The sequence below is a fragment of the Electrona antarctica genome, assembly GCF_951216825.1.
Source record: "Electrona antarctica genome assembly, chromosome: 7".
Classification (NCBI taxonomy): domain Eukaryota; kingdom Metazoa; phylum Chordata; class Actinopteri; order Myctophiformes; family Myctophidae; genus Electrona; species Electrona antarctica.
In genome coordinates this window covers 21,618,261-21,636,550 of record NC_136812.1, presented here as the reverse complement: position 1 = coordinate 21,636,550, position 18,290 = coordinate 21,618,261, and the positions used below count along the sequence as shown (strand labels likewise).

Here is an 18,290-nt window from a genome sequence, read left to right as displayed (position 1 = left end):
ATCCAAGTATTGCATTGGATTACAGTTTTGCAATGGACTATAATGGATGTAACTCTGGTCTAACGGTAACCTCCATTAAACGCAGTCTGTGTGTGGTTTTCAAACAGGACTGGGCTCGACTACTTCCATTCCAGAAAGTGGATTTTCTTTAAAGAAATGTATACAAAATAAATTGGCATAGGAATGTTGTCAGATTCAACCTATGCCACATATCTGATCAATTTGGCAAATTAAATTCAAATGCTAAAGAACTGCACACAAAATGTCTACTTAAAAATGTAAATGAATGAATTTAACTGAAATTGATTGATCACCAGCCCAGTCCTGTAATAGCAGCTTTGCGTAACAGTTCTGATCATTTCTGTCTCTGAACGCACCCCTGGATCCAGCAGGCTACTGTTACTCACCCCTGTTTGGACTTCGGACTAATGCCATGGAAACAGAGAACACAACACACAGAACCGACCAATCACCAACCAGCAAATAGAACACAGCAACTAATGACAGTTGACAAGGAAAATAACCGCAACAAACACCGTAAACTTGAATAATATAAACCAAATATTATATACAAGGAAAAAAAAACCTGCCAATGGTCCTCACTTCAATCATTTCTTTTTATACGTGTTTGATTGCATGCATGCATGTGTGCGTACAGTATGTGTGTGTGTGTGTGTGTGTGTGCGTGCGTGCGTGCGTGCGTGCGTGCGTGCGTGCGTGCGTGCGTGCGTGCGTGCGTGCGTGCGTGCGTGCGTGCGTGCGTGCGTGCGTTTGCATGCATGCGTGTGTGTGGTTTTACCTCCCAATGGTGCTAGGCAGTGAGTTCAGCTGGTTGTCATCTACCTTCAGCGTTGTTAACTTCTTCAACATTCCTAAACACATACATAAGGTAGGAGATAAAGGATGATATATAGAGAGAGCTAATCCTCACAGGTGCTACATTCTGCTTGTTAACTTTATTTTTCATTCAATGCACGTTCCCGTGTGTTTCATTCTCGCAGGTAGACTTCAGCCAAAGAGGCGGCCATGTTATTTCATTGATGTCGGGTGGAAACCTTATTATGTCCGAAACTGTTACTTTTCGGAATTCAAATTCAAAAGCCATACAGTGACACTGTAGTATGAGGAACTTGTAGAGCATTCATTTAAGAAAAGAATCACACCCGTGTGAACTGAGTGGTGCAACTCCCCTCTCCCCTCCCCCCCCCCCCCCCCCCTCTCTCCCTCTCTCTCATTAGCAGGCAACAGTGCAGCACTATCTCTCTCTCTCTGTTTCTGGCACAACAGCGCCCCTACTGGTACTCATTGGTACTCGTGCTCATAGTCACATAGGTGAACGTCACATAGTTAGGTGAACGTCACATAGTTAGGTGAACACGGACATTGCTGTTCCTTGGAGTGGTTGCACCACTCAAAAAAACATAAAAAGTTAAAATATGGAGATTTTAGGCCATATTAAAATGAGGGTTATGGCCTGGGCCGTGGCTCAGCGGTCCAGGCACCAATATGGTTATCTCGTATTTTGTGGTTTTCAATCAGTGGTCCGGGGACCATCAGTGTTCCTTGAGGGGGTTCCAGGTGGTCCCCAATAATGGGCCTTGATATGAAAAAGCTTGAAAACCACTGATTTAAAAGATAACTCATGTGTGAAGAAACGAGAAAGTACTTATGTAGATACTTTATAACTCTTACGTAATAATTTGAACGACTACTTTTACTTCTATTTGAGTCATAATTGTTAACAATTATGTTAACAACATGATGTCAGCTTGTAGTTGTTTCCACTATTTTCGTATAGTTACGATTATGCAAAAGTAATTGAGCATAGAGCAGGAGCCTATCTCCTGTTTCTGTAGCGTGAGGCAGCTTGATGTACAAGTACACCCCCTGGACATGACGCTAGTATGTCGCAGGGATTTACCCTCAATCCAACCCTTGATGCTGAATGCCAAGCAGGGAGGCACAGGCACTGGGTCTTTGGTATGACCCGGCCGGGGATCGAACCCCCGACCTCCCAGTCTCAGGGCGGACACTCTAACCACAAGGCTCAGGCACTGAGCTGGTAAAATACAATACATAGTACATAGTAATAATAACAACATGTGTGACAGGGCCTACTTTTTATCAAGCTACTACCTCTTTTTATCAAGCTTTGAAATATATACATTTTAAAGTAAACATTTTTAACACAAATCTTTGCTTCTGGGGGTCCCTGGCACAGAACATTTTTCAGATATGCGGTCCAAATACATATCAATTTGGGGGTCCTTGACACGAAGCACTGACCTATAGCAATGGTTCCCAAAGTGGGGTCCAGGGACCCCCAGGGGTCCTTGAGGGTATAAATGATACCTACAATGATACAAATGGACCCGTTCCATTTGTACACTCTCAGAGTTGAATTGATTTTACAATCAATTCAACTTGCTTGGGGGTCCCAGAGATAGAAATGCCATTAAATGGGGGTCCGTAGACTAATACATGTCAAACTGGGGGTCCTTGAAATTAAACGGGTTGAGAATCACTGCTAGAGCCGTAAAAAAAAAAACTTCTCTTATGGGGGTCCCTGGCATATCTTTTCAAAGGTGGGTCTGCGGGCTAATTAATGTAATTATGTGTCAATTTGGGGTTCGTTGACATGAAAAGGTTTGTGAAGCACTGACCTATAGAGTCGGGGAGCGTCTGCAGCATGTTGGAGGATAGCAGCAGGTCTTCTAACGACTCACAGCCCGACACGTCTGTGTCCAACGTCTCAATGCGGTTCTTAGCCAGGTCCAAGTACCGCAGCTGTCGAAGCTTCCCTATGGACTGGAGGAGGGCACAGTACATTTACTGCAAGTACTGTTAACTCAAAGTGCAATTTCAATGTGTATAGTACCATTTCACTTTGTACAAAACAAGAGTATTCTCCGTCCGAAGCCACTGGTATGAGATGTTTGTGTGTTCTTACCCCTGGTATACACTGTATAGAGTTGTTATCCAGCCACAACTCTTTCAGGTTGGGAATCTGCTCCAAAACCTCTGGCTGGCAGAGAGAGAGAGAGAGAGAGAGAGAGAGAGAGAGAGAGAGAGAGAGAGAGAGAGAGAGAGAGACACAGACAGACAGACACAGACAGACAGACAGACAGACAGACACAGACAGACAGACAGACAGACAGACAGACAGACAGACAGACAGACAGACAGACAGACAGCATTACAACATGAACAAAGGAACTATTCCATCGCTCTGATTAGGAACTGTTCTATTGCTCCAATTATGAACATCTAACAAATCATTCTAATCATTTTTATTGAGACAGCACCAACAATAGAAATTGGTACCTTTGTGGATATCAAGACAACTGCTTGTGCTACTATTTAAATATGAAACACAAACAAATATTCAATATCACATATGTCTGCTACAGTATGTGTGTGTACAGTGTGTGTGTGGGTGCGTGGGTGCGTGCGTGCGTGCGTGCGTGCGTGCGTGCGTGCGTGCGTGCGTGCGTGCGTGCCTCACCACATCAGTGAACTCATTACTACCCAGGTCTAAACGCTCCAGCTGATTCAGTCTGTGGATGGACCTGAGGGAGGAGAGGAGATTCATTTGGAAATTGCTTTATAATCGATGAATCTATATCTATGCGCCACGTCTCTGTTTGTAATCTGTAATCCACGCTTGAGAACCGTTCGTCCCACCGACTTCAAATTTAACACACGCGTTCCACATCACCACAGAGAGTGTAGTGCCCGGTGTCGGGTCCATCGGATAGCCAGTTATCCAGAACCAGCACAAAAGCCTCTGCCTGGGCTCTGGACCTGATCACCCCTATATCTCCATATATGGAGCTGGCTTGTTCTGACATCACAACACATATTTGGGCTTGCCTGACACAGAACTCCAATAAAGGGAATAAAGGGACATAGATACAGAAATCGCCACATGTGCATAAAAGGGACACAGACAGATGGGTGGAACGGGTACTCTGACACGGGTACAACAGGTTTTGCATAGCCGGGTGGGGCATGGATCTCCAACTTCCATCGTTACCGACTCTGTGTTCTACAGCCGGACACCGGTCTAATATACAATAAACACACAATGACTCTCCATCTTATCAATTCATAACAATTCAGCACCACTAAAAGGTGAACATAATGCTAAACACATGATAAATACATTTGGATTTGATACCTGGGAAAGCCAGCACACACCAATGTAACGGAGCATGCGTGTGTGTGTGTTCCAGAAGGTACAGACAGTGGAGCACAATCCACACACACACACACACACACACACACACACACACACACACACACACACACACACACACACACACACACACACACACACACACACACACACACACACACACACACACACACACACACACACACACACACACACACACACGTAGGGCTGTCTCACTTTGGCATGGTCTTCAGGTGGTTTTCTCTCAGCTCCAGGATCCGTAGTTTTGAGAGTCTGACAGATAGTAAGACAGAAAAGAGATGCACAAACTGAGTGAGAACACATTCTACATTTGATATACTGTAAAATAGTAAATATTTATATAAAGACCTAGTAAAGTGGACAGAGCTGTCTCCTCTGTCTGTCTGATATAAAGGCCGACATGACAGATGATCCTGGTCAGACGCATTCATTATGTTAAGCTGCAGACACACGGATTCAGGAAACATACGTTTCCTACAAAACCACCATGAGCACTTGACAGCACAGTACGACGATGTATCCTTCATGGAGTACGACAACAAGAAGGTCTTCCTCCGTCACTGAGAGCTGAGCGCTCCACCAGCACGAGGCCTCCAAACACAGCGCTGACGAGGAGTTTCCATGCCTGTCTTGTCATGCTAGCTCACTCTTGGTAAAATGACAGTATGCCAACTGCACAGTCAAATCTTAGTGTCAATTCAACTTAGAGTGTGCAAATATCCCCAAACGGAAGGACAATACACTTCCGACGTCCGAACATTTCTTCGGAAAGGGAGGTGATATAACTACGAATTGACTGTCCGAACCGAAGTTCGTTCTGACGTCAGATTGAGTCTGTATTGGCCCTTACGAATGAATAAATGAACACTGAGGATTTTACTGTGTACTTCACACTACACTATATATCTATAGCACCGCTAGTAATGCCTTGACTTTGTGTTGCTTACACCTTGGGGCACGGATGCACAGCATAGCATGGCCATGTTAAGGCCATAAGAGAAAAAGGAAGCGGTTTGTGTGCTGAGATGATATCCCTAGAACAATTGGGTGGACAGGCCCTCTTTATTGGCACTGCATTAGAATCCATGTTTGTGCTTTTCAGAAATAAGCTTGTTCCTCCCTCGGGGACTGTTCCCGTGCTTTCACAGGGAAGATAAAAGCAAAACCTAATGGGAAACTGGATTAAAGCACAGTACAGAGAAAGCACAAAGAAAGGACAAGCATGCTTCAATACACTCTGTGGAAAATGACTGACTGGATCAAGCGGCAACCAGAACTCAGAACAAATTACTCCTGACACCACAGTGAAATGGCAAGTGCTCAATAGAGCCATCACATCTACATTATGCTTTATTAGCACGCCGTCATGTGCTAATATGCACGTACATCATTGGTGAGCTATGGAGAGTTCCGAAACCTGTCTACCAGTGACATCATCTATGAGGATTCCAAACTAACCTGTCTACCAGTGACATCATCTATGAGGATTCCAAACTAACCTGTCTACCAGTGACATCATCTATGAGGATTCCAAACTAATGGCAACTAAGCCTTTCTTTTACTGGAAAGTTAGCATGCTGAAATAAAAGCCATTGTCCCATTGCAATAATAATAATAATAATAATAAGGTTGAAATCTTGTTGAAAGGACCAAACGATGCATGGTAGGCAGATTTCATAACTGTCCATAGCCTATAGGATATGGGTTAAAAAAGGGCTTCTTAAATATACAACCTCATCTGCATTTACGATCATGTACTGTACAGTAGGTGCATTTCACACACACACACACACACACACACACACACACACACACACACACACACACACACACACACACACACACACACACACACACACACACACACACACACACACACACACACACACACACACACACACACACACACACACACACACACACACACACACACAGCTGTACCTGCCAAAGTTAGCAGGCAGATACTCCAAGAAGGCATCATTTAAGAAGAGCTGGGTCAGATTTAGGAGCTGGGTAAAACCATCTGGGAGTCTGAAGTGTGAGATAGAGAGAGAGAGAGAGCGAGAGAGAGAGCGAGAGAGAGACTTTACTTAGTTTTGTATCCTTGAAGAACCTCTGGAACAAAACACGACAAAGTCAGGTCAATGTTTCCATGACAACCACTAGGAGCAGCTACTTGCCTAAGGATGACTCGCCAAAACAAACGCACAGGCACAGGCACAGGCACAGGCACAGGCAAAGGCACACGCACGCACAGGCACACGCACACAAACACACAGGCACAGGCACACGCGCCCACACGCACACGCACAATGCCACAATTGCTCGGGCAGAAACCTTGTATCTCTATATTTCAACTTGAATGCCCTAATTTGTCATACTACAGTGTCACACAAAAGTAGCAAATGAGCTTGTAGATCTGCTATATTTTTGCTATTTAAAAAAAACTAAATAAAAGAAAGTCAAAGTCGTTAAGTGTTTGTCAGTAAAGTTTGTCAGTAAATAAAAACTACATTGGATCCATTGGAGGAACACGAACTGTGACACAAGTCACAGTTTGGGACATACAAGGTTTTCACCTGACAGCAACGACATGCTGTAATGAAGTTTGTTCTTAGACAGTATGGTCTTTGTACTGTACTAGCTAGCTATATACAGCTGCACTGTGTGTCTGACAGCACGCCAGGGATGTAAGAGGAACCTTACTACAATCCTGACACTGCTATTACTTTTAAAGGCGTCTAGGTGTGTCTAGTGGTGACAGCTAGCGGTTATAAAGCATCAGTGTTTGATGTACTGAAGTATTTATGTGACATGACATCGGTTACAAAAGGATTACTTCTTTACAGAAAAGAGAGTGGGGACCGGGGACCCTCAGGCGTCCTTGAGGGGGTTCCAGGGGGTCCCCAGCAAAATGAGTTAATATAGCATCTAAATCAGTTTTACCACTTTAACCCCATTATATACATCAGCTATTAAAACATAGCTGTTTTAATAGCACAAGCTCAAAACGATTTTCTGTATTTTATTTATTTTGTATTTATTATATTATGCTATACTATACTATACTATACTACTGGTGACTACAGACTGCTAACACATTTGACTAAACTTAATTATATGTTAACACATTTGACTAAACTTGTATGTATTTACTATTTATTATTATTATACATTATCATGTCAATGTGCCTGCACAGGTGGCTTATTATAACATGTATTTGAAATTCTCATGACTTTCCAGTGGGAATTAGGTAAACAGGAGTTAATCTGCATGGTGTGAATGAGCAGTCTGTCTTACTTGGAGATAGGGTTGACGCTAGCCTCGACCACCGAAAGACCTTTACAGCACTTAATGTTATCTGGGAACTCCTGGATTCCTGTTCAAAAGAAAATATGAGAGAGAGAGAGAGAGAGAGAGAGAGAGAGAGAGAGAGAGAATGCATGTATTTTCAGTTATGCTACTTCTCTTCTTTGAATCATCCACCATGTCAATTTGCCGCAGATTAGATTAGTTGGAAAAATGTGAGGGAAGGAATTCAAGTTTACAGATGAAACTGTTTTGTCAGTCTTTTTTTTAGCTAAAACGTGCAAAAGTTTGATAGTTATATACAGAACTACTCACTCAGGCACAGGTATAGTTAAAGTATAGTAATAATAAACAAAAGTTAATTAATGGGTTGTACAATAGAAAGGAATACAAGGTATGCTATATGTAACATGATATTACAGTACAGCAGTGGTTCTCAGACTTCTTCATGTTGCAGACCCCCATCTGAAAATATTTTGTGCCAGGGAGCCCCACACACAATTTGTTTAAAAAATATTCCAAAACAATTTTAGAAAATAGCCGATTGAAGTGGCTAAACTGATTTAGACGCTATCAACACATTTTGCTGCAGGGACCACCTAAAAACCCCTCAAGGACCTCTGGTGGTCTCCAGACTCCATTTTGAGAACCAATGCAGTACAGTACGTTATCAGCTACAGCACATCCCATATAACGTCACTGTCAGGCAGAAACCTTGTATCTTATATATTTCAACTTTGTATGTTTTTCGATAAATTAAACTTCATCATACAAGAGTCTCGCACAAAAGTAGAGAAAATAGCCTAATCTACCAGATCACAAGTTAACACACCGTGATGTAAGTTTTTTATACAAATGTATAAATGGTAATAAAAAAGGAACTGTTTTGGACATACACAAGGTTTCCCATACCATTTTTACTGATGTCCAGCTCTTTGAGGTTGACCAGGCTGGCGATGGTGTTGGGAAGGTTGGACAAGTCGTTATCTGGCATGCTCAGCTTTTTCAAGGCCTGACAGCTAAAAAGTTGCTATAGAAACAGAGGAGAAACATAGAATATTATGACATGCCAGGGAAATGACACGGGCATTTAGTAAAAAGGCACAAATGCTGAAATGCATAGAGAGTGGGGGAGGCTGTGATTCATGCAGGAATTGAAGGAGCTCTTCCTCCTCGGTCTGTGTCTCATTGGTGGTGGGCTATGGACAGTTTAGAAACCTGTGTCTCATTGGTGGTGGGCTATGGACAGTTTAGAAACCTGTGTCTCATTGGTGGTGGGCTATGGACAGTTTAGAAACCTGCCTACCAATAGTCTCATTGGTGGTGGGCTATGGACAGTTTAGAAACCTGTGTCTCATTGGTGGTGGGCTATGGACAGTTTAGAAACCTGTGTCTCATTGGTGGTGGGCTATGGACAGTTTAGAAACCTGCCTACCAATAGTCTCATTGGTGGTGGGCTATGGACAGTTTAGAAACCTGCCTACCAATAGTCTCATTGGTGGTGGGCTATGGACAGTTTAGAAACCTGTGTCTCATTGGTGGTGGGCTATGGACAGTTTAGAAACCTGCCTACCAATAGCCTTGCGTGTCCAGGCTGCTGCCTCCCACAATTTTCAAATGCTTGATTATGCTTCCTGTCATACAGTCTGGAGCACGGAATCAGCTCTGATCATGAGTAAAATAGAAAGCGGATGTGAAGCCTCCTCCCCACTTCCTTTCTGTCTGTCTGTACAGCCGCACAAATTGATTCCTAATATATATCAAAACGATTAGAAGCATATATAACTTGCTGCTTAGCAGAAATAGAAATTAAAAAATTAATTGTAAAGATGTTTTAAAATATATTTTCGGGAACGGAAATGATAGATTCTGTTACTTGGGTTTTGGGAGTTGTAGTTCCAGACTTCGGATAGCAGAATAGTTGTCTAGCTACGTGAGACTAGCCTACCAATGACATCATCAATGTTGATTCCAACTAAGCTAATAAACTACAACTTATGTATTGTAAGATTCCTAAACCTTTTATTTGAATCCACCATTTTGAGACACAATATCTCATCCAATAATTGGCAACAACATATGCCATATATCGTTGGAAAGGTCTGGACCTCGAGCTGACTGTGGTTTGATCCAAATATGGTAATTTCCTTTGCACCAGCATTGTAATCATGACAATAGAGAGGGTGGATTTTCACCCAGCAACGAGCTGTCATTGGCTAAAATAAACTACTAAAATATACATCTAAATGTGTATTTTGAACGTTTATATTGCATTAGTTTAAAAGAAGACATGTTTAGGAAGCAAAATAGCATAAAATTGAAAAAACAATCAGAAAAATAATGTGTTTTCATGTGCCATGTCTCACTTTCTTTTTAGTCTCCACTATGGTGAGAGTATGTTTTGCACTATGTCTGTCCGTCCGTCTGCGTACAGCTAATCTCCGACACCGTTGGCCCGGTCAATGCCAAACTGTGCACACACACTCCCTGGATGACAACGATGAACCTCTGCCCCAATTTTCACTCAAACAGCCTGTTATAGTGCCACCATGAGGCCGATTTGTGCAAAACACATTTCTTTATATTACATTTTATCCATACATCACGCAAATCGGTATACACTCTATAGTCATGTGATCAACACACTACACAGACCTGTCCACTTCCCCATATTCCATCCCGATTGACTTCCAAAGTTTGCAGGATTGGTCCATTTCAAACTGAATGCCTCAAATCATGAACACAGCATGCGATTTCTGTGGAATTATGCACACACATTCCCACTAGGCAGAGGAAGAAATGGCAGTTCAATTTTTTTTCCAAATCAGCCTCATGGTGGCGCTATAACAGGCCAATTCATGTTCTTACCTAAAACTGCACCGACCTGTGTACAACTTTGTAGGCGCACTCCCTACAGGCAAAGGAAAAACTTTTGCCCTGCATTTGTCCATATCTGCCGGTTATAGCACCACCATGATGCCGATTTTGGCAAAACACATTTATGTAGATTACTCGTACGCATTGTATCCATACATCACGCACTATCTCTTTAGTCATGTGATGAACACGAATCTGACCACTTTCCCATATTCCATCCCGATTGGCTAAGATTGCCTTCCACAGTTTGCAGGATTGGTCCATTTGGAACAAAATGCCTCACATCTTGAACACAGCATGCGATTTCTGTGAAATTATGCACACACATTCCCACTAGGCAGAGGAACAAATGGCACTTAATTTCAAATCAGCCTCATGGTGGCTGAAAGTGATTTTGGTCCCTTTACAGCTATCACCAGTCTCAGGCAGAGAATCCAGGTCCATTATATGGACCTGGCCGGATGGCGACCGCAAGGTTGCCAGTTCGAACCCGGGCTCCCCCAGAGTTAGTGTCGAAGTGTCCTTGAGCAAGACACTGAACCCCTAATTGCTCCTGATGTGCTGGTTGGTGCCTTGCATGGTTTCCGCCGCCATCGGTGTATGAATGTGTGCGTGAATGGGTGAATGTAATGCACAATCTCTGTAAAGCGCCTTGGATACAAGCACTATGTCAAATGATATTACTGCTCTGTGGCACGCTATTACGAAAGAGAACTGGTGCTCATTCCCAGCAGGCCAACCATGCAGTCGCCTGGGGCCCCTGCCACTAGCGGGCCCCTAAAGGCCAACAAAATGTCATCCCTGTGGCAAAAGGCACAGTGACCCAGTAGTATCTGCTTATAGCAACACCACTTCACAATGACATCTCTGTAGGAAATTTGCAAAACATCGATGTCCCGCCGATGTCTGAGTCATGTCTGAGGCTTTTTCAGAGTACCCGTTGTACCCGTCCGTTTGTTTGTGTCTCTTTTGTGCCCAATGCCCATATATGGAGATCTCTGTATCTGTCTATAGTTATCCCTTTTATGACCAAAACTACATTGGAAAAAAAATAGACATAATAGCATATTTACATATGATAGTCAAAGAGTCATGACAGTAGCCTAATGCATTTTTGGGTGTGGTTGAGTTGCCATAACCTGACTCCGCCAGATTTAAGACTCGTTTCACAAACTAATTCCATCTGGGACCCAATCGCTGAAGAAGACGGGCCCTATTTTTTCAAGCTACTTGGCAGGTGATTGGCAGATCCCGCCCGTAGCTGCCGCTGATTTGTCCGAACCGCAGCAGGCTCGGTTCCTCGCTACTGCGTCAGCGATTCCAGATGGAGGCTGTGTTGTGAACTTGAGAATCAATACCGCCCCCATCTGGCGGAGTCATGTTAGAGTTGCCATGCTGTCAACATGACCTTGCATGTCCACTGTGTTGTCATCAAACACTGTATCAGACGTTACTTATAATCATTGGTAGTTATTTAAGTTGATAATAATTGATGTACAATGTAATGTACAATGTAATGTAAGTTACAGGGACAATTTTGTTGTCAGAGGTTATATATTATATTCATTATTGTTAAAGATAATAATTTCTGATATGAACTATGTGCTTAATTTAAACACCAGTATTTTCATGACAAAAAGTTTTAGCATAATGGCTCAGTGGGAACTGCCCATAATTCCGACATCCCATTACTCCGACTACGTGGCTTCCGCGTGCGGTTAGGGATAGGGTTAGTAATGGGGCCAGTTGGACCAACGGGATGGAGGAACAATGACATGGCACCGTCAAAGCAAAGCAAAGCAAAGTTACTATATTTACCCAGGGTAACTGGACTAAGCATCAGATACTTGTTTACAGCCAGGCCCTGCTCATAGAACATTTCATGGTAGTGGTTCAATGTCTTGCTCAAGGGCACTTCAGCGGTGGTAATTTTAACGTGCCGGTCCGGGGATACGAACTGGCGACCTTCCGGTATCAAGACCGCTCCGCAAACCGTTCGGCCACCGCTGTCACACTACTACTACACTTCACTTAATGCTTTAAAGAATGAAGATATATTTGTTATCTCAACATCCCCCCCACCACCCCCCCCCCAAAAAAGAACTGGAATCGATAAGCAAGTTTGTGTCCGTGTGTGTGCTTGTGCTGTGTGTGTGTGAATCAAAACATTGTCTCTCACTCCATCCAAAAGAACCCTATCCTTTTTACACACACACCTCTTAAACCCAACTACTACTTAAACACACAATCACTTACAGACACTTAAGGAGCACTCCAAGTTCTCCTACACGCATTAAGGCCACTCACACTGGTGCTTTCAATGGCTCTTACATAATTTTGGCAGGACACACACAGGCATGCATGCACGTGCGCGCACAGACTCCACACACAGCCCCTGGACAATCAGGATAGCTGACTCCTCCTTTACATTCATTTATTTTTACCTCATGTCTTGATCAGTCAATTGCAGTCACTGTCAGACACATGTGCAGGCAAGATGTAATGCTAAAGATTGCAGTGGCAATCATTACATACAGTAACTTAAACAATTCATGTAGTTTTTATCGATAAATGTTACTCAGTCAATATGGTCTCTTAAACTCAAGCAGGATATTACGTTAACCTTTTCTCAAACACTTAATTCCCTCCATGAAGTCTTTCATATCGGACACTCGACATACCACCTGTCTTTACCTTGATTGTTTGAGATACGAGTGAAGTCTAAAAAAATCTTTTTTTATTGCAAGCTGCTAAAACAATTTCACAGTGTCTGTGTGATGTAGCTGTATTTGTTGTTGTTGTTGCTGTTGTTGTTGAATAGCGACATTGGATAGTAAATGGCAGGAGACAGAGAAGGGCAAGGACAAGCAGCAGAGGGCCTCGGGTCAGATTAAAACCAAATAGTGAGGTAGCTTGTAACTAATGTATTTACTATTTAGAGTTCAGGTTTTCATAATGAATGAAAGGATTGTACACATGAGGGACCTGGGACCAGCTAGAGCTCCTTTTCTACCGACTACCGCCTATCTGTTAGCCCTTTAAAATAGATAATTTTCCACACCTCTACTACTGCATTTTTCATACTTTTCTTTAAAACGATGGAGCTTGCACAAAAGAAAAGTGTTTTACACAAATAAACTTGTCATGTGGTGATAAAGGTGATGCTGATTCTAACACAGCTTAATCTCTCAAGAACAGATTCCGAGCTACATACTGTCGGCAGGGGCATTCAGAACGTGTATACATACATTGTTGTTAGTGGGAATGAAAACATAGGTGCCTCATCGGAAGAGGAGAGCCTAAGGCGGAGCAAACGGGAAACATCCTCCACATTATGTTTAGAGCCGCCCCCAGAGGCAAATTCAAAGGAAAACAGGTCGATGTGTTTTCCTTTTTTTGCGTTCCTAGATTTAACACAGCTTGATCCAATGACCAATAATTGGAGTAATGAATGTGCTTTTAACTATCCAACCTCCTCAACCAGCAGCTCTATTTGTCAATCCACTATTAGAAAACTACCGTTATGGGTTAGCAAGTAACAACAGCTATGAGTTATTAATAATACCTGTATATAAAAAAAGTCTTATTCCACAGAGACATAACATTAGGTAGGGGGTTATGGTAAAACATTTAACCCATTAAGACCTGAGGCTGATTCTACAAAATGATTCTAAAATCACAGTTTTCTGAAAAACCTACTGTATGTTTCTATATCAGTGGTTCTCAAAGGAGCCCCAAAATTATATATATTTGTCCGCCGACCCCCATCTGAAAATATATTGTTGCAGCCCCGCCCCCTCCCCCCCTCAAAAAAGCAAAGATATGAGTTAAAAACGTTCGCTGTGAAAGAATATATATTCAAAGATTTGCACACGTTTTTTACGATTTTTCAAAAATAGCAGATCTGCTATTTTTCAACACCTAAAGTTTAAAATAATGGTTAAAGTGGTGAAAAGCTAAGGTGACACAGATGAGTTCCAGATCTTAATGGGTCAGGGACACAGTCAGGTGGTGGGGATGGGCTGATGGAAGTTACCTTGGGTAGTTCCTCTATCTGGTTGGCATCGAGGTAGAGCTCCTCCAGGGTTCTCTCAAAGCTGAAGATCTCCTTGGGGACCTGCTGTAGGCTGCAGTGGGAGTAGTCCAACACCGAGATCACTTCCTCTTCACCGCGGAAACAACGACACGGCACCAGCCGGCCAATCAGCTTCCGCTTAGTGGTCATTTCAAGACACTGCACTGGGAGGGGGGGGGGGGGGGGGAGAGGGATTGTGTCAATAGAGAGCAGCAAAATATTGTTTCGCGTTTTTGGCTGCATGTAAAATAGCATAGTTACGAGGGTATGGGTGAGGTGTTAGAGAACAAAACATCATCATGCTCCTGCTTCTGAGCATTATGGTTATATTAGGCATTAACAGCTGCACCAATTTTAGGTGTGAGTTTTTATTTTTTATTTTATTTTTTTAAGATATTTCATAGGGCTTTTCTGCCTTTATTGATAGTACACAGTAGACAGAGAGACAGGAAACTAACAGGGAGAGAGACAGGGAGAACAAAGGTCGTCAGGCTCGGGACTTGAACCAGCAACTCCCAGTCAGGCTGCATTAGACCCTAAACCAACCGCTAGGCCAGCACTATATACAGTATGTGCAACTGTTTTTCAATCAGTGGGGCGACTTCTTGGGAGTGTTGAAGAATAGAAAAGGGGAGCAAAAATGGAAACAACAAAAGAAAATCAATAAAACTAATCCGAACTATCAACCTGGTGCAATGAACACTTTCCCCCTGCTGTTCATTTGAAATGACGGCAGGGAGCTAGCTATATCCCCTATAGGCGCCATTCTATTACCGTCAATACAGCCCAATACAACGAGAGGAGGGACAAAAACCTTTTCGATCAGCAGCCAATATGTGTTAGGTTTCACAACAAGCGGTAACATGGCTGGCGCGATGCGATCAGAAATCACTGTTTACATCTGAACGCCGGGCGGTTTGAACTAAAACAACAACTTTGGAGTATTTTTCGGAGAAAACAAGCAACAAAGAAACGACAATGAGTGGATCCTTATGGATGGGAAGAACGTAGGCGCTGTCTAGCAGCCTGGGCAGCACGGAAGGTTAGTGTTGAGCTTCGGCTGCATGGTATTGATATAACCCTTACTACACGCCATCTGACGGGTTTGGCGACCTCCGGGGTTAAATCTTAACCCGTCATCTGACGGGTTGCGAGGCGTTTTGGCGTGCATCGTGTTAACTATATATGATATATATTAGGTATATTAATATGACGTGTCCATGACATTATTCTTTTGTGGCTACTCGAAAACTAAGGAAAGCCATGACTGTGTACAGACTCAGTGAACGCGACTGAGAGCCATAGGCAGACCTGGCTTCCAAGAGAAGACAGACAAAATGTGGTAGAAACCGAGCTACACTTTTCAACTTAGCAGATTCTCGCCAGGTCAGGTGCATTCCCAGGGCCCACAAAGTTTGGAAGGCAGCCATATAGAAAATTGGAATGGCTCTCCTCTTCACAGGTTTAAAATGGAATGGAGACAATACAGATAATATGTACCGAATTGTGTGAGTTTTGGACATAATTTATGGGAGTAGTAGCCAAAAGTGTGTTGAAAAAGAGATGATTTAAAAGGATTTGTATGACGGTTCTTCCTTGGCCTACTGGCAGTGTGTGTGTGTGTGTGTGTGTGTGTGTGTGTGTGTGTGTGTGTGTGTGTCATGACAATTAAGACACTGTGATGATAGATTTTGTACAAAATGGGCCCATCCTGCAAACTTTGAAAGCCAATCTGATTCGTACCCAATCAGAAGGGCATCTGATATTTTACAGATATATTATAAACGTACATAGTACCATAATTATAGCCAATAGCCACACCATATCAAAGACGAGTTTTACAATGTATGTAGTCTCAGAAATTCCATCAACCTCAAGCTCACAACAACTCTGGTGATTGAACATGTGTAAAATAAGTAGCACATCCTAAAATGTGGGCTTTCAGATCATCTGGCAATCCAGCACCAAGAGCAACCATGAGTTGTAGCAAGTGGAAAATGAAAGAATTTCTATATTCAATTTACTAAGTAGAACACAGGATAAGTTGTCAGTTATCCTTCTCAATGCCACTTCAATTTCCTTTTTGAACTGGCTCTGAAGTGACCCTAGAAGGGAATGAAGCGCAAGAGATGAGAGGAGAGAACGAAAGTGATGAGAGAGATGAGGGAAAGAGGAGAGGGAGTAGGGCTGGGTGATATAACTTCAAATCAATGTCATTTCAAACTTATTATGAAACTAGAAAAAGTGCCCTTCTGGGCACAGGTCTCCACCAGGAGGATAGGAGTGTGTGAGATGTTTGGCAAAATGTTTAGGAGTAATATAAACATGTTTTTTTGTTTGTTTGTTTTTTGCAACAATTTTCTTCATTTTGTTGAGGAAATGCAGAGCCAGATCACTCATCGAATCTCTGAGGATAGAATTGTGGATGAGCAGGACATGTGCAGCATTTTGAACGAAACGGGCCACTCCTGAAAACTTTAGAAGGCAATGTTAGCCAATCAGTGTAGAATCTGATAAATCCAACAGACTCGTCTTGATCACATGACTACAGAGATCATGTGTACCGATTTGCGTGAGATTTGGATGAAATCTGTGCGACTAACATAAGCAATGTGTTTAGCAGAAATCGGCCTCATGGTGGCGCTATAAGCAGATGTGGAGGGATGCAGGGACAATGTTTTTCCATGGCCTCTAGGGAGTGCGCATACATAAGTTGTATACAGATTGATGAAGTTATAGCTAAAAACAGAAATTGGCCTGTTATAGCGCCACCATGAGGCTGATTTGGAAAAGAATGAGTGGCATGTCGTCCTTGGCCTAGTGGAAATGTGCGTGCATCATTTCACGGAAATTGCACACTGTTTGTGATTTGTGGCATTTTGTTCGAAAGGGACCAATCATGTGAGCTTTGGAAGCCAATATTAGCCAATCACTATGGAAGATGGGAAATTGTGCAGATCTGTGTTGATCACATGACTATGGAGATAGTGTATACCGAATTGTGTGATGTATGGATAAAATGTGTACGAGTAATCTACAGAAATGTGTTTTGCCTAAATCGGCCTCATGGTGGCGCTATAACAGGCCGTTGAGGAATATTTGGGGCAGAGGTTCGTCGTTGGCATCCATGGAGTGTGTGTGCAAAGTTTGGCATGGATCGGGCCAACGGTACCGGAGATTAGCTGATAACGGACGGACGGAAGGACGGACGGACGGACGGAAGGAAGGACACACGGACGGACGGACGGAGTGCAAAACATACTCTCTCCCCATGCCTTCGGCCTGGTGGAGACAATAACAGATCTACAAGCTTGTAGAACGGGTATTTTCGCTATTTTTGTATGCCACAACATAAAAAACATTTGCCAATGCAACTATACTCTGATTGTGTCTAGTTTGAGTGAGTCAGAAGAAGGAGGTCCCAAATCCCGAAGCACCGCCCATCCACCTCAGAAAATGACGAGTCATAATAGTGTCACTGCTGGAATCTCTAGACGGCCCCCCCATTGAAATGCATTGAAAAATGACTGTGGGAATTACGATATTAAACTAAGGGAGTAAATAAATAAATCTACTAAGGGAGTAAACTTTGTTAACGACCATGACCAGCGATATTTACACGTTATGTTTTATTAATTCTTTCTTTCCCATGTCCGAATATATACGTACCCCCCAGCTATGGGATGTTATTTGCTAGGTCTGTATATATACGGACCCCAACGTATACTCTGTGTATATAATGGTTGAGCTCCATGGCAGCTTTTAACATAGATCTGGTTGCTATGCAACGCCTCCGTCACCACCAGCTA

At 42.8% G+C, this 18,290-nt stretch overlaps 1 protein-coding gene across 2 annotated transcripts in view; it reads right to left on the bottom strand.

Moving 5' to 3' along the window:
* lrrc7 (leucine rich repeat containing 7) overlaps positions 1 to 14,646 on the bottom strand; it is a gene marked incomplete at its 3' end in the record, with an annotated part of 56,646 nt that extends 42,000 nt beyond the window's left edge. Inside the window, exons 1-10 of one of the 2 annotated variants that reach the window (XM_079506112.1) lie at positions 14,443 to 14,646; positions 8,442 to 8,559; positions 7,521 to 7,599; positions 6,161 to 6,250; positions 4,415 to 4,471; positions 3,506 to 3,569; positions 2,951 to 3,025; positions 2,664 to 2,808; positions 800 to 872; positions 408 to 425 (exon numbers count right to left, since the gene is read on the bottom strand). In XM_079506112.1, the coding sequence (XP_079362238.1) occupies positions 408 to 425; positions 800 to 872; positions 2,664 to 2,808; positions 2,951 to 3,025; positions 3,506 to 3,569; positions 4,415 to 4,471; positions 6,161 to 6,250; positions 7,521 to 7,599; positions 8,442 to 8,559; positions 14,443 to 14,631 (908 nt within the window). In that variant the 5' untranslated portion in view covers positions 14,632 to 14,646. The remainder of the gene's footprint in view (positions 1 to 407; positions 426 to 799; positions 873 to 2,663; positions 2,809 to 2,950; positions 3,026 to 3,505; positions 3,570 to 4,414; positions 4,472 to 6,160; positions 6,251 to 7,520; positions 7,600 to 8,441; positions 8,560 to 14,442) is intronic. The other variant, XM_079506111.1, reaches the window with a different exon arrangement.
* Between the last annotated feature and the right edge of the window lie 3,644 nt (positions 14,647 to 18,290).